The 16,063-nt window shown below is 38.0% G+C and overlaps 1 protein-coding gene across 2 annotated transcripts in view; it reads left to right on the forward strand.

Moving 5' to 3' along the window:
* Positions 1–16,063, forward strand: part of pde4d (phosphodiesterase 4D) — a 180,918-nt gene that overhangs the window by 38,563 nt on the left and 126,292 nt on the right. Inside the window, exon 1 of one of the 2 annotated variants that reach the window (XM_011478989.3) lies at positions 7,675–8,023. The exons of the other annotated variant lie outside the window; for it this stretch is intronic. Within the exon in view, the coding sequence (XP_011477291.1) occupies positions 7,725–8,023 (299 nt within the window). The 5' untranslated portion in view covers positions 7,675–7,724. Of the gene's footprint in view, positions 1–7,674; positions 8,024–16,063 lie in introns of those variants that run through there. 2 annotated transcript variants of the gene reach the window in all.

Here is a 16,063-nt window from a genome sequence, read left to right on the forward strand (position 1 = left end):
GCTCTGAACCACCGCACCACTTTAAAGGTGACTGTAGCTCTTTGCAAATCAGTACAGTCAAACAAAAGTCACCACTCCAAGAAAAAATCAATACACGGAGGCTCAAGTTCATTGGAGATAAAGCTTTGCCATCACAGGTATTGACTTTTTACAAATCAAAAATGCTGGGTTCCATCAGCCAGAGTCTTGCCAAAAGAAGTCTGTCAAAAAGTTACCCCAGAGGACAAGTGGTTCCTTGATTGCTACTTTGTGGATGGAAACAAGACCTTACACTTCAGAAAGGCAAAAACCTGTACCTGGTGGATGATTGAATAAAAACAAAAGAAGTAATAATTCTTTAAAAAGGTGGAGGAAGTTTGCTTTATGGTTGTCAGCCTGAGAAAAAAATGGAAGTAAAAAATACACTTTCATGTAGGCTGTAGGTATAATGCTTTATGTTTTTTTCTCATGAGAGAAATTTATGGCAACAGAAATATAATTTTGCCAGAAAAGCCAGTATTTCATTTTTATTTTAAAGACACCGTTGTTTCTTTACTTGTTGTATTGGAAGAAGCAAATAACTTTTTTATTTTAACATCATAAACAATAAATACTTTAAAAGTCATTTTACATCAGAAAGGTAATGTACAAAAACTCAGTAAAGCTAAGCATTCAGCAAATTCATCTGTAAAGTAGTCAGGATTTTGGTGCTAATGAACATGAATTTGGAATTTAAATTGTAGATTTCTCACTGTTTTGTGTGTCAAGCTGAAAGGTTAGCACGTGTTAGGGGATAATCCTGAAAAACTGTATTTTGATGTAAAAAATTATCATAATAATTGAACTGTCTGCTTTAGCAGGAGTCACGTTTTATTATTATATTGCGCTCTAACAACCATTGTAATTTAGCTCAAAATAGCTGAATAAAAAACTGTATGTCAAAGTAATTTATATTTAAAAAGACGCTGTTTTTCGGAATTATAGCTTGTGACAAGCTTAACTGAATTTCACAGGAATAAAAGGCTGCGCGTTGTGAATTACTGTGTATAAATTGCACACATTTATGATGCTCCTTCCTTATTTTTTAAATCACGTTCTGCGGCACTAATAGTATCACAAACTCTAAGCTTCTGCTGCCACACATTTAAAATGTGAAATATGAATATTTTAAAAATGCAGAATCTTTATCCAGTAAATATCCTGTCAGGTACCCAACCTTTTGAATAACTTTTTGAATTACATGCTTTCAGGGGTGATTTTTTCCTTTCAATACATTTTCATATAATGCACACAAACATCAAGTTAAAGTCACAGGTCTGGTTCAAACAAAGAAAGTAAATATAAATCTGTTCACGGATGACAAGGTTTTATTGTTGACATATACAAAATCATACTTAAGTGTTTATTTTTTAATGTGTTTAATCAATCGTCGGATGTGATTCTAAACTCAAGTGCTCCCATCACTAGACAAGATGTTGTGGCGCTCTCAGTGACAGCTGATTGGAGTATTTTGACTAGTTATTGGCTCATAATGATTAGCAAATATCTGTAAAGTGCACCTTTAATCAAGGAAAAGGCTTTTCAGTATTTTACCTTGAGAAACTGGCTGTTAAAGCTGCAGATACTGTTTTGCAGTTTTTTTAATCTCTTAAACTGCAAGACAAGCCACTCCAAGAATTGTGAAATGGCAATTCTTACTGGCATTTTAGGTCATGTTCCGAATATTTCAGCAAGAATTTACGAGCACATCTATTTGCATGTCTACGTTTACTCAACTATAAACTATTCATACTCTATACCAAGTAATGAAAGACGTTGGCTGAAGGCAGTGCATGCCTATTTTTAACCCCTTTTTCCTTTTTTACGATTTTGATCGATACTGCATGTGTTCATGCCCTCATATGCTCTTTTGGTCATTAAAAATACATTTTATCAGCTAAACTGTACACAAACCACACCAATAAAAGAACTGAATCAACTAAACTATTTAAAAAATGGACACTGTCCTACATTCACTTTAGAGGTTGAAAATATATATGTTTTCCATCTTTGCAAGGGTAAAATACATGAAGAATGAACAATATTTACACCAATGATGCTTTAATTTGGAGCTAAGCATTTATAGGTTTTTCTTTAATTGATAGGATTTCACTTAATAAGTCAAAAAGTTATGATTTAGGTTTATCTGAATCAATTCTGGTGTGCTAAAACTCTTTGGTTAGTTGGTTATAGCCATGCTAGTGGGGGATCATAAATTACTCTAGATGAGAAAAGACAAAATGCAGCCAAAAATGTAAACACGTATGTACAAATTTACCTTCAGCAGGATTTTGTTGTCCGCTTAAAGCTGAATAAAATGGAAAATTATAAAAGAAACTCAATTTAGATCAAATTTGAATTATTTTGTGGTGAATATTTGTGGAGTAAATTATGCAAAATGTTACATGTCACTATAGAAATAACTGTCAAGCTAGATCAATATTTAATATTAGGAAAAATATAATTATAACATCAATGTTAATATCAAGAGGAAGTTGAAAATTCATGTTATTTAGGTGACTGACATTTTCCTTGTAATTACAGGGTTGTTACAAAACAACAAAATGAGTATTAGATGAGGAGAGGCAGAAACGATGACCATCAAAGGGAAATTAAAAGCACGGCAGCAGATCAGCAGATTAGGAAGATGCTTGCTTAAAGTCAATTTTTTTTTTGTTCACAGGCCAGATTTGCATCAGTTATTGTCAGATCCCAGTAAAAACCAAAATGTGTTACAAAACCAGAATAATATCAATATCTAGTCATTATTGTGACTGTTGCATGAGTGTTACTAGCATAGGTGATGACTCTTCCTTGCCTTTTTAGTGGATGAGGGAGACAAAAGAAGACAAAAAGTGAAGGAAAATAAAGGAATCCCCCCCCCCCCCCCCCATTTGAAAATGTATATTGGTATGGTGAATTACCTCAACCTCAACATTAGTTTGATTTATTCATCATTTATTTAGAAAGCACACAAAAATAACTCACAACACATGTGGTCCATGCACTGCTTAAATTGAGATGTGGAAAAAATCTTTGAAGGTACATTCATATCCTTAAAATCTGAGACTAAGCCAGTCTTTTAAAAACACAACCTATTATTTAAATGCCTTCAGCAGTATGGTCCTTCTCAACCGCAAAAAAAGTCATTCTGACTGGAGGGGGCAGGGGGCTAGAACCGACTCTTTTGGTTCCTAAGCGGCTCTTTTGGTTAATCATTGCTTAAATTAATTTATTATCAACAACAATATAAAACTATGTACAAAATGAATAACTAATGTAAAATGTTTTTTTTTTCTTTATGAATGATTATCATATGGATATGCTTGTATTTATTCACTCCAGATACAATGTAAACAGTAAATGCTAAAATCTAAAAAACAACTATTTACAATTCAGCTTTTTATAAATGTTTAGGCTTTTCCTTTTAAACAACCGTAAGTTAAAGTGAAACAACAGAAAACACAGCAACCACAACACAAAATTTAAATTAAGATGTAGAAAAATAAACAGAAAATAAAAAACAAAAATGTCTAAATTGATCATGGTAAAGGTTTAAAAATACTAAGTGTCTCAGCCCTGTGAAGCTGATCTTGTTTCTTCAGTCAGCAATGATCTGCCCTGTTTTAGAGAAGATTCTTTCAGTTCTCAAGTTGGTTCTCTAGCCGATTCTAGATAAAATCATGTCCTGCAGACTCAAAATATTCTGCCTTTGTATTATCCACAAATGTGAAATGGTTCAGATTTAGCTTCTTATCCTGCTGTACATGATCATAGAGAGACTCTAAGAGCCGTTTCCTTCACTGTATGGAGCGGGTTTCTGCTCTGCTGATCCTCTGTGTCTGTCTTCATCTCATCTTTGAGCCAACGCACTTTGATTTTAAGTGATGTGACTGCAGCAATGGGGGCATGTCTGTACTTTGACTGATCTCCATCAACATTAGCGTGTGTGCGCTAGTTATTCATTTTTTTTGCTTTTCTTGTTCGAAAACAAGAAAAGTTGCTCATTTGAACTCTATTGTTAGTCAGGTAAAACTTTCTTCAAGACATAAAAATGCTAAAACTGTCTGGCTTGTTTTATAATTGCCGCTTCATTATTAAAATGTGTTAATTCGATCTGACGCTTTTGTCTGGAGGCTGAATTAATAAATCCACATTGTTCAGTCAACTGTACTTCTGACTGGAGCCATATGTGGCATAATCAATGCTGAATAATTCATTGGGACGCCATGATAACAAAGAATCATAGATTAGATGTAGAACAACTCAGTGTTCCTCTGAAAAATGGTGTCCCCAGTGAATGTAACCGACCCGCTTTTGAAATTGGCTTTACATTGGCTGGACAAAGATCTGATAACTTAAAAGGGCTGCCTGAATTATCATTTCAATGGGGACAGAGGTAGGACGGAGCTGGTGCAGTACTGTCTTTTTCACAACGTTGTATTGAAATTTTTTTTTGCAATGTTGAAGCTTTTTTTTTGTCATCTTTTGATTTGTTCTGCAAGATCTTCAAAGTTTCACCTGTCATCTTTTCCATTCTGGTCCAAGTAACACAGAAAATACTCACGCTTCTACACATTCTATATGAATATATATATAGATGTAACAATAAGGGATTCATAAAGTACTTAATTTTTTCCTTTTTCTGATAAAACAAAAATTTGTTCCTTTTCTAAATCTATCTCAGTAATGGTACATAAAGGTGATCAATTACAGGAACATAATGGACAGAGGGGAGGAAATGGGTGCTAGGAAGTTTAAAACAGGCCATGCATCTTAAATTTGCTTCAAGCTTGATTCATCTATAATTCAGCATGGGAGCAAGGGAGAAATAAAAAGTTGTGACTCATTTCCAACAGAACCACATAAAATGCTCAAATGCAGCTTTGACAGAGTTTTGTGATTTCAAATTAATAAACAGTTTATGAGTCTGTCTGCTGTGTGAGAAACAAAAGAGCACAGAGTTGTGCTGCTAAAACGGCGGGCTTCTGCCTTCCTGTCAACTATACAGATACAGATGGTGCATTTCCTTTCCCAAACATACATGACCGTCCTTTACCTCTTTTTCTGTGACAGACAGGAAAATTTACTTCCTTTTTGACATTAACTTGCTTTTAATCAACAGCCAAGAAAGAAACAAAAAAGTCGGAAGAAGACATAAATTGCTTTCTTCAGTGTATCATAATTAATGCAACAATGCACTGACTATGCTGGCAAATACAACTCCCACGAGAGCCCGATCTGCTGGTATTACAAATGAAGTGAAGAGTGGACGCACTGCTCCATGTACATACAAAATGAATGTACATAATCATGTTCTGTTTGGAGCAGCGGGACTATATTTGAACCAGCAGACAGGATTCTAAAATAAGTGCTTTTGTCAGTAAATTTGAGGTGGAAAAAGTGTCTTCGCTGACCAAAAACGTCAAAAGATGTACAAGTAATGCACAGCAACTCAATTCTTGATTAAAGCAAACTGTTATTGTATTGATTTCCAAAACACTAGATTGTCACCACACGAGTCCTAAGTGCGCTGTGAAAGAAAATCGATGGAAAAAGAGCAGTTCTTCATGTTTTACAAACACATAAATTCACGCAGATGCAGATGTACAGACCCCCCCCCCCCCCCTTCCCTGGGCACTGATCCAGCATAAAAGATGTTTCCCTTCTCTTAATTAAATTTCTACACAGCTCACTGTGAGAGGAACTGATTGTGTTCATTCTGCTATGTGTAAAGGAAGACAAAGCCGCAACTAAACATTACTTTGAAGGGGGGGACATTTGCGTGTATTCATTTTCTCCAGGCTTGTGCCAATCGTAATTATCTCCTGGAAAGTTTATTAAACTGTGACTAAGAAACTAGCTAATGTGAATCAGTCGAGTGAAGCTGATAACCTGCTTTGTTTAATAAGATCAGTATTGGAGCAGTCAGGTGGAATCACTAATTATTGACTGCTCTGTGCTTACCTCAGTCACTCTCCTACTGTTCCAGGTCAACGGTCAAATACAACACAGGCAAAAAAGAGGACATACTTAAAGAAAAATTTTGTTTTCATGTAAATATATGTATAAATGTAGCTTGTAGCAGTGACATAGGTGATACAGTCGGGGAGTCACAAGCTCCCTGTTCCGCTCCATTCCAATGCAATCCCTTGTACACAAATAGACCCATGTACGTCTTCGTTTTCCTTGTCCGAGCTGGCATTTGGCTCAAAACTGTACAACTGAATTGCTCACCATTTTTGTTGCACTGGTAATAGGTTGTGGTTGGGATTGTAAACGGTTGTGGGCTAGTGGGAGAGTTTGTAAACAAAGGGATGATGGAAAGGGAGGGTGGACGTACTTGGCTCCAACATTCCTGCCCACAATTTAGATGCAAATTTCTGATGGACTCCTGCCTCTCTGCAGAAACTATGTCCTAGAAAATGACACAGGATCTTTGATTTTGACTAAAAATTGCTTAACCATTATTAAAAGACCGCTTGGAACATTTTGACAATAGACCCAAAGAGGATTAGAGGGGGACTTTAAAAAAAAAAAAAACCTTCATGGCACAAAAAGGCTGCATATTTTTTTTTTCTTAGGCCACACTGACTTCCGTTCCCTTTTCCATTAGTAAACAAATGAAAAGAAAATAGGAAACCCCCAGTCCCCCTGTTTGGATCTGCTAGTGCATCCATGCAAGAGCATACGGACTTGTAAATATGGACTAAAGTCCACCCATGACGCAGTGGTGTGTGCATGTCATTCTCTTTGCTCACTTAAAGTCACTTCTGTTTTTTTTTTTTTGTCATTTGTTTCTGAGATTACATTTCTACTGTGAAAGCAGGTGAGATTGCATCCGCCCTGCAACACACAGTAATGGGGATTCAGCCTCACTGGAAAGAAGAAAAGCAGTCCTTTCCAATATGTTCACCCTGGTAATAATGGCAAACACAAGTAGAAGAAATATTACACCTTGTTTGCACTTCCTCCTGTGCACACAAACACTTCTTAATAACCCCTACTTTACAAGTGAGTTTTGTTTAGTCTGTTTGAATAAAACCAAGCACGTGCTCTGTGATAACTTCTTAGGTTTAGTTTGGCTCTTTGCCAGTAGGTTTTTTATGGGTTTCAGGGGAGGCGCTTTGGGTGGGTCCCTGCTGTGCCTTATGTATTTTTCCTGTAGCCTGTATCCCATCTCCACTCGTTCCAGCAAAGAGACCGAGAGAGGAGGAATGGTGCTGTTATGACTGGGAGGTCCAATGCTCAGGAGTTTGCAGATTATGGAGAGGACGTCCGCTCCTCTGTCCTGTCCTGTGCTGATCATCTGCCGTGGATCCACTTGCAGTTTTTAGAGATTTGGGCGTTCACGGATAAGCCTGGGAGCACAGGGGGACCAGAGGCGCAGGAACACACTTTTGGGTCTACTTCGTGATGCGTAAATGGATTCGTTTTTGGCTCTTTCTCGTATGTTTGCGCGTGAAAGTGACGCCAAAGTTCCACGAGTTAATAAGCTTGTCACATAAACTCCAAAACACAAACTGGACGAAAAACAATCAGAGTAAATGTAAATGACTTACTTTATATGGAGTTTAAATCTTAAATAGAATGTATACATAAGTAAAAAAAATAATAAAAAAAGTGCTCTTTCGCCGCCTTACCTGAATAATTTTAACTGAATGTTCATGAAGTATAAATAATATTTTATTATTAACATCTGGGAGATGGAACCTGCTTGCGGGAGTGTGGGTTCGGCGGCTTTGGTCGCCGTCGGCGGAACCGGCGTGAGTGCAAAGGCGCCCAAACATCTGTGGAGGCAGCAGAACCAGGCGACGCTCTCTCCGCTCCACCACGCGCTGGTTGTGCGCAAAGCAGACCGAGTGAGACAAAGAGGCTTTTCGGACACCGAGAGATACCTCAACCCGAGAAACATGGACCGGAGTTACGCAGTGGACACAGGGCACCGACCCGGGCTGAAGAAATCCAGGATGTCGTGGCCGTCGTCCTTTCAAGGTCTTCGACGGTAAGGACAAAAGAGGGGGGAGACAGTTCTCCTGCTCCGATCGCTTCTTTTTAATTTCCCTCGATGAGGATGGGCGTTAGGAGCTGTTGTGCAAGATGCTGCTTTCTATTTAGTTGGAACTTTGGGACACGTTTGCGCAGAAAATAAGGTTCCTTTTTTACTTAACCTCAGTTGTGCATCACTTTTTTATTATTACAGATGATTTACTACAATATAAAAAACAAGGCACAGTTCTACTGTATGTCACAGCCGATGCAGGAAAGCGCTTAACAGGAAACAAAACTGACTACACTTGATCCCCCCCCCCCCCCATTTAATTTGCAGCTGAAAACACCCTAACGATACTTTTATAAAAGTCTTCATGTAGGGGTAATCCAATATGACTTTGTTTTTTTCTCTCAAGTAAAAGGCATAATGGAAAGAAAAAAACTAATTTAATTAGCTTAAGATTCTCATCACGATGGCTTCATCTCCTTTAGGCACTGGGCAACTAGAGCAGATGGTTTATTTTTATTTTTTTTATTTTATCATATTATCAGCAAAACACAATATATTTGACTTGAGGAGATCAGAGGAAAGCATGTTTTTTTATTATTATTTTATTTTCTGCTCACCCCATACTGCCATCTTATTGCATTTTTAGTCAAATGAGTTTTGATTAGATTGATATCTCCTTTATTCTCAACGTGTTTATTTGTCTAATTGGCATTTCTCTACTCTGCTGCTGTGAGGTTATTGAGCTTTAAAAGACTATCAGGTCTGACTCATTACATATGACAACATGGTTAAGAATAGCAAATCTAAGTGCTGGGTCTTCATTTGTGACTCGCACGTAAGCATTTAAGCAAGTGATGACAGTAAATGCTGCAGATATAGTGAAGTCCATACGCACACAGATGGATACCTAAGTAGTTTTGCACTCAGACAGCTTTGGAGTGCAGGGAAATGTTTCTGCTCTAATTACTAACTTGTTCAGGGAAAGAAGGAGGGCAGGGAGTGGAAAAACGACAATATGTAGAGAAATCTGAGAAGGTCACCTCAGCTCATTGGCATAAGTGACTGCAAGTTTCTGTCAAATGCTCCCCCTCCCAGTCCTACTTCTTCAGTGAAGGCAGGCTCGGATGAGTGATACTTTGCCTGCAGGTTCAACCAGTAAGCAATGGAAGGCAGAGAGAATAGTCCCTACCAAAGTGGCAGAAAAGTCTTAAAGACCCAGTCCGGTGAATATTGTCTTTTTGACATGTTCTTGAGCCATTATTTCAAGATGGAGGACGTATATCAAGAAAATTAAGCTTAAAATTGCATTTCTGAGTATTTCTTTATTTATATTGTTGTGAATCTGGAGCAGATGGAAAACAAGCATTCGGAAAAAGCTTGTAGGTAAGCTGTAGAAACATCTACGGCAAGCCACAAGCTCCCTGCTTTGCTCCATTCTGATGCACCAGACGACTAGTCTTCCTTTTCCTTGTCTGAGCTGGCATCTGACCCAAAACTATATGGCCGGGTGCTCCAATATTGCTTGCCATTTTTGTTGCTCTGGTAATGTTATCTTGGGGTCATGAGGGGTTGTAAGCAAGTAGGAGTGCATTTAACAGATGAATGATGGCGAAGGGGGCGGGCTTACTCCCTGCCAACAGTCCCACCCACTCAGAAGCGGATTTTTAATAAACAACTACCACTCTGCAGAAACTATGTCCTAGAAAACAACACAAGTTTTCGATTTTGGCTAAAAATGGCAAAAATCATTATTAAAACACCACTGTGACACTTTTATAATAGATCAAAAGATGATCGGAGTGGGTCTTTAGGAAAGGCTAGAGTAACACTTGATTAAAACTCCTGTGTGGTTTTCAAAATTGATTTTATAACTGTAAAAAAACCATAGATACCCATGCAATTCAGCCTAGCTGGTTTCACAATGGCTTCAAGAGGGAAATTAGGGCTCAATTAGATTAAACCAAACAAATCAAATTTCACACAGGAGGCTAATTACCTTAGAGGCACATTGTTCTCAAGCACATACAGTATTCTGGCTAAGTCAGACCATAGACCTCATATATCACATCCCAGTGGGCTATTATTTAATGTCTACTCTTTGCACTCAATGCGTATTTATGTGGATCACTTGGAGAATTATGTTTCAATAGCGGTGTCAGTATCTTTTGTCACCAACATACAAAATAGCTTTCATCTGCTGTGGATATCAGGAGACGCACACCTTGTATTCAAGGTGAAAAACACACTTTGACAGCCTATCATGACCTATTGTTTGCCATAGCAAAACAGATGATTTTCATCCATATTGCTGGGTACATTATATCAAGTTAGCTAAGTTATCCTGTGTTACTCTATAAAATACTGAATAAAAAAATACTCTTCTTTTTTCAAACTCTTATTAGCGGGGTTTGCAAGAACCAGCTAATTAGCCCTCTTTTAATTCAATGCAAATGCATCAATGCATCGACAATCCTTTTTATGCAAATGTGCAGGCATGCAGCATGGAGCACAACGCTTTTTTACCATATTGCCGTTAAAGCATTTTAACTTTTGCTGTCTGTGTTTTTTTTTTTTTTTTTTTTGAGACAAACACAATGCTTTTAATTAGCTGTCCTAATTAAGAAGCCGGTGGAAGGTCATGCATCTTATAAAAATCTCAGCAGTCAAATTGTGGCTCCAAGTCAGGTAAACAGGACTTATATGCTTATCATAACAGGCAGATGCAACTTTTGAGGCATTGCCCGATTAGAAAAATAATAGGAAGTGCCAGTTACTTGCCTAGCTCTCATAGTTAATATCATTCTTGCATATAAAGAGAGACAGCACGTTTCTGCCTTAGAGGTCCAGTGATAACACCATGTCAAGTAGAGTAGCTGATGTGGTTCAGGGCCCCTCTGCTCCAAGGTAAAACACATCAAGTAGATGTGTCACTCTCTGGGCTGGGCCTGCCGCTTCCCAAGGTTTCTCTGAGACCTCACTCAAACACGTGGAGTGTCCTCTGATTAGGAGATGGCTGCTCACTTGTGACTCTCAAATTGTCTGCCATGGAGACGCTTAGGTGAGTTCTCTTCACCTCAGCTGATGCTGTGGACAAAGAGGATTATGATTTTTTGAAAAATATTTCATTTCCCCCTGGATTTGAGTCAGCGGTAAAAAGAGGGAATGCCAAAAACAAAGCAAAGTGAAAGAATTTATAAGACAAGAGAAAAGAGTGGAGGATGCTGCGTGTCACTTCATAGCAGAGTGGTAACTGTTCAACTGCCTTGTCACACTGCACAGTTCTCAGCAGTTTCTGTATTTCTTCGCCCCTCCAGCTAGTCCTGCTATTCTGAATGGCAGTGCCAGAGTGATGCTTTTAGCCAGTATGAAGTGTAACCCCGTGGCTATGTCATTAGATCCCAAGGGTGTTCATAAGCGAGGTAGGGACCGCTATTGGCTTATTTTCTATATATAACTCCAATCACAGTCGTAATCACAGTCATGCTTTTTAGGCTTCTGCGGCGCTTTAACAGTCCTTATTGACTGTATGGCTTTGCTCCCAGAAATGTGAAAGATGTCCAGAAGTGCTAATGAACACCGTCAGAAAACACTCCACTGGCAGATATGAGCATCGATGATTCATTAGCGATATATTCTGGTTGAATTTATTCTTTTCATATTTAGTGTCAGACCCTCAAAGCTAGGCAGGACTAATAACTATATGGGTGTCAAACACCTTCTCTGAGTCTTATTGACCTGCTCATTCAGGCTTAAAAAGGAATCACACTCGATACACTCTCCCAAAAGCTGAGCATGCTAATTAGAAAGTTCCTTTCACACAAATATCGGGGAAGAAGTTCAATTTTTTTATACATGTCACATCTTGACCCCTCATTATATACCTTGTATTAGACTCACGATCAAGAACTGAAGCATCAGTACTCAAACTTTTTGTTTCAGATCAACAGAAAAGAAATTAAAACTATCAAAAGAGGGAACTCATTTAAAAATAAGCACAGCTGGTTGTTTTCTAAGTTTAAAAAAAGTCTGATTTCTGCAGAATGTGCAAAACTTTAAAAAAAGATTGAGTTTTTTCTATTTTTAATTTTAACCATAGAGCCTGCAGATATAATATTTTATAACAAAAATGTTATTACAGTACTAATTTCACTGGCTAAACCAATGCTGGATTGGAAAGGGACCTTGGCAACACACATGGGGAAATTGCTGGTGGGATACCAAGCTCTCTAAGACTGATTGACCTTTCCTTTTGCCAAGCTGTGCTGTCGGTTTATAGGACCCATTAAGCATCCCCAGTGAAATGAGTGGGGTTGTGGAAATGCATCTTCTTGGTGAATCTAAAGCCTAAGAGCTGAATTGTGCATGCTTTTGCTCCATCTGATGACATTGTTGGAGCTGGGAATAAAACGCAGAAGTCACATGGTTATGTCTTTTTTTTTTTAAAGCTTTTAGCCCTATAATTGCTGAGTCACTTCAAACTGCAGGGCAGCACTATAAGTGTGTCTTTATCCCACTGGACGGGATATATTTTAGCAATACTGGAAATACTGTGGTGACAGAAGAAAATTTTATTGAGCGGTGAATAAAAATGTTACAATTTCACTTTTGCTGGTGGTATTTACAATATTAAAAAAATAAATATTAAATTGGAAAAACTATTTGAAATTAAGAGTTTTTATTATTTCATAAACACCTTTTCTTGGAAGAAAAGGAAAATAACCCAGAGGGCTAAATTAGATTAATGTTAGAATTATACAAATGAGCCAGAAGAATATTGAATTGTTGTCCTACACTTACATACCAGTTGAATACTCATATTTGTCTCTAACCAGCAACAGTTATCAGTTTTGTCAGCTGTAATGTCCTCATAAAGCAGACTTTTGCACATTCTGAACAACAAAAACTATATGGGGAATATCACAAAAGATACCTCCTTTACCTCTAATTTGAAAGATCTTTTTTTTCCCCTTTCAGTCCCTTTCAAAACTAGTTACAATAAGAGTAACAGCCCCTAACAGTCTTAATATTTTTGCTTTTTAAGTACTTTCACCTAATTTTCCTAAATTACATTTTTCTTTGCACTTTTTGTCTAATGCAATTTTTTTGCAGGTTGCCTTTTTCTGCATTCCTGGAGCTTTGCTGTACTAATCTTTTGTAAATCTCTTTGGAGTAAAAGCGCCTATTAGGTGACTAAATGTAGAATATTAGATGTCTTAAGCACACTGTTTACTACATGTTGATGTTAATTTACCTTGAAAGAATTATGCTGTATCCAAAGATTTAGCATCTTTTAAACCCTTCATGCCTGAATTTATCTTCTATTACCGTATATAAAAAATATTCTTCAATATTTTTGCTATTCAAGGTGATTCTATGGTACGTTGCAAATTAGCGCCATACGGCATGAGGGCGTTAAACTGCTGCAAAGTAGATGCTCTGGTTGCACTTCTGTGAGATTCACAACACATATACTTTGGGAATGTCTGCAAATTCGCTGCCAGAAAAGAGGCAGAAAGAGTGAAGCCAAACATTTTTCTCAGCCAAGAAGTGATCTGTCCCTTCTGTGCGTTCAGTCACATCTGCATGAAAACAGTCACATCACGGCTTATTACAATATTAAAGGTGATGCTGATTGTTCATAACCACTATTATGTTGCACGGTTGGTGTGAGGCTAGTGGGAAACATTAGTGCTTCTTGGTGGAGAAGAGCTGTGTTAAAGTTGTGAAATCTCAAATAGAAAGAAGGAGAGCTCCATGTGAAGAAGTATGTGAAGCAGACGGGATGTTTTTATCAGCAGGAACAGTCATTTGCTTTTCATAGCCCTCCCCAGGCGCCGTTTTCTTCACTGGTCATCTGCTAGGCTAATAAAATGCATGAAAACCATTTCTGAAGGACAGCCTTGCATGGGAGCTATGAGCCAAAGCTTTTCCAGACTGACTGTTTGATGTTAGGTGATTCCCTGGGCTCTTGGCTGGCTGTGGTCCTCTGATCATATTACACTCAACTGGGTGATAAAGACTAGAGCTCAGTGAGCAACTGGTGTGGTGTTGGGTCTGCTAATTGCTTTGAGTCAGAGCAGACTTGTGATTGAGTATTCCAGTTAGAGTTTCTGTTTCAAAGCTGTTGTGGGAACAATGAAAACTAGACGGAGTAAAATTCATCTCTGAAGTTCATTTTTTCATACACAAAAAAACTAAATTGAAATCTAGTTAAACTGCATCACATGTGAAGCTTTTGAGAATGGGTTAAATGAAAAACAACATTTTATTAACCTGGAACTGGCTTATTGAATGGAAAATTGTTAGAATTCAAAATGGTGTGCACACTGTGATTGTTTCCGAGATCATTTCTGAAAGCCCCCTTTCTTTCTTCTGCTTTCGATTTCACCCTCCAAATTTGCACTCTGCTCTCAGACCCATTTTCTCTGAGACCTAGCACGTTGGTGCACACCAGCTAATACATAGTTATTGCCCTGTTTTTATTTTGTCTGTCTCTCCCTTAATATCTTTTTCTATTGCCCCCACACGCTTATATCCTCCTGTGTCAGAGGCTTGCTCCTGAATGATTTGCCTCGTAGGACCTCATGCTTCTTGTCATTTGCCATGTGTGTCGGATCATATCTCAAGGCATGACAAATGCATCGGAACAAGCCTGCTTGGTCATCAAATATAGAAGTAACTCTAAAGTAGATCCTCAGGAGTTGGATGAACATCTTCTAGCCTCTAGTTAACTATTTACTGAACAAACAAATTAGTCTAAATTTGAGTTGTTTTGTAGTTGATCTATTCATCTCACATATTTGTATTAAGGATTTAGTTTTCTTACCTTTAATTAAATTAGTTTGCCAATAATGAATTCCTTAATATGCCTGGAATTATGACTTCCTGGAAGGGAGGGATTTATAAGAAATTTGTGGAAAAAATATTTGCTTGGCCTAGTGTTTGGTAGAGGAGGCTTAGTTTTTTTTCCACTGTACTTATTTGTAGTTTCAATATTAAAGAAGAAAAAAAAACCTCCTGCAAACAGACCATTAGAGATCTCAGCCCCAGGAGATTGCAGCCATTGATCAAACAAGTGATGGTAAAAATGAGGCTGGCAATCATCACAGGAAACTGGGCAGAGTTTTATTATTTGCAGGTTGGAGCCAAAAAAAATCAAAGTCCTCGCATTCCCCTAATAATACTGTAATAAAAATATTCAAAAAGTTAATGAATGTTGGATAATCTTCAATCCGTCAGAATCAGAGGGTATGAGCTCAGAATAAGCTGTTGTGTAAATTACTGTGCCAACACATTCATCCAGAGTGTATAAGGGTTCTCCAAGGTAAAGGAAATCAGACTGTGGATTGACAAAGTGAAAACTTTTGTTAGATATTATTATTTACAGTAATATAAATGATGGTCAGTTGGAATTCCAGTCATACTCCACCCTGGACACAAACTATATCAAACCCTCCCTTCTAGCACAGGGCTCTGGGCCATAAAGCCGAGCCCTTTGACTAGACATGCGGTCAGGCACTTATTGTACATAACAGCAATATTTATAGATTTTACACTCACTGACAACTTTATTAGATACACCTATCCAACTGCTTTTTAACACAACTGACTAATCAGCCAACCGCATGGCAGCAACTCATGCATTTAGGCATGCTGGATTTTCACCCACAACCATAGGGTTTACAGCGAATGGTCTGAAACAGAAACAATATCCAGTGAGCTGCAGTTCTGTGGGTGGAAATGCCTTGTTAATGCCAGAGGTCAGAGGAGAATGGCTAAACTGGTTCAAGCTGATAGAAAGAGAACAGGAACTCAAATAACCACTCGGTACAACTGAGGTCTGCAGAAGAGCATCTCTGAACGTAGAACACGTCCAATCTTGAAGCAGATGGGCTATGGCAGCAGAAGACCACACCGGGTGCCATTCATCCAGCTAAGAACAGGAAACCGAGGCTACAATTCACACAGGCTAAAAACTGGACAATTGAAGATTGGAAAAATGTTGTCTGCTCTGAGTCTCCATTTCTGCTGTGACATTCAGAT

Source organism: Oryzias latipes, chromosome 9 (genome assembly GCF_002234675.1).
Source record: "Oryzias latipes chromosome 9, ASM223467v1".
Lineage (NCBI taxonomy): Eukaryota > Metazoa > Chordata > Actinopteri > Beloniformes > Adrianichthyidae > Oryzias > Oryzias latipes.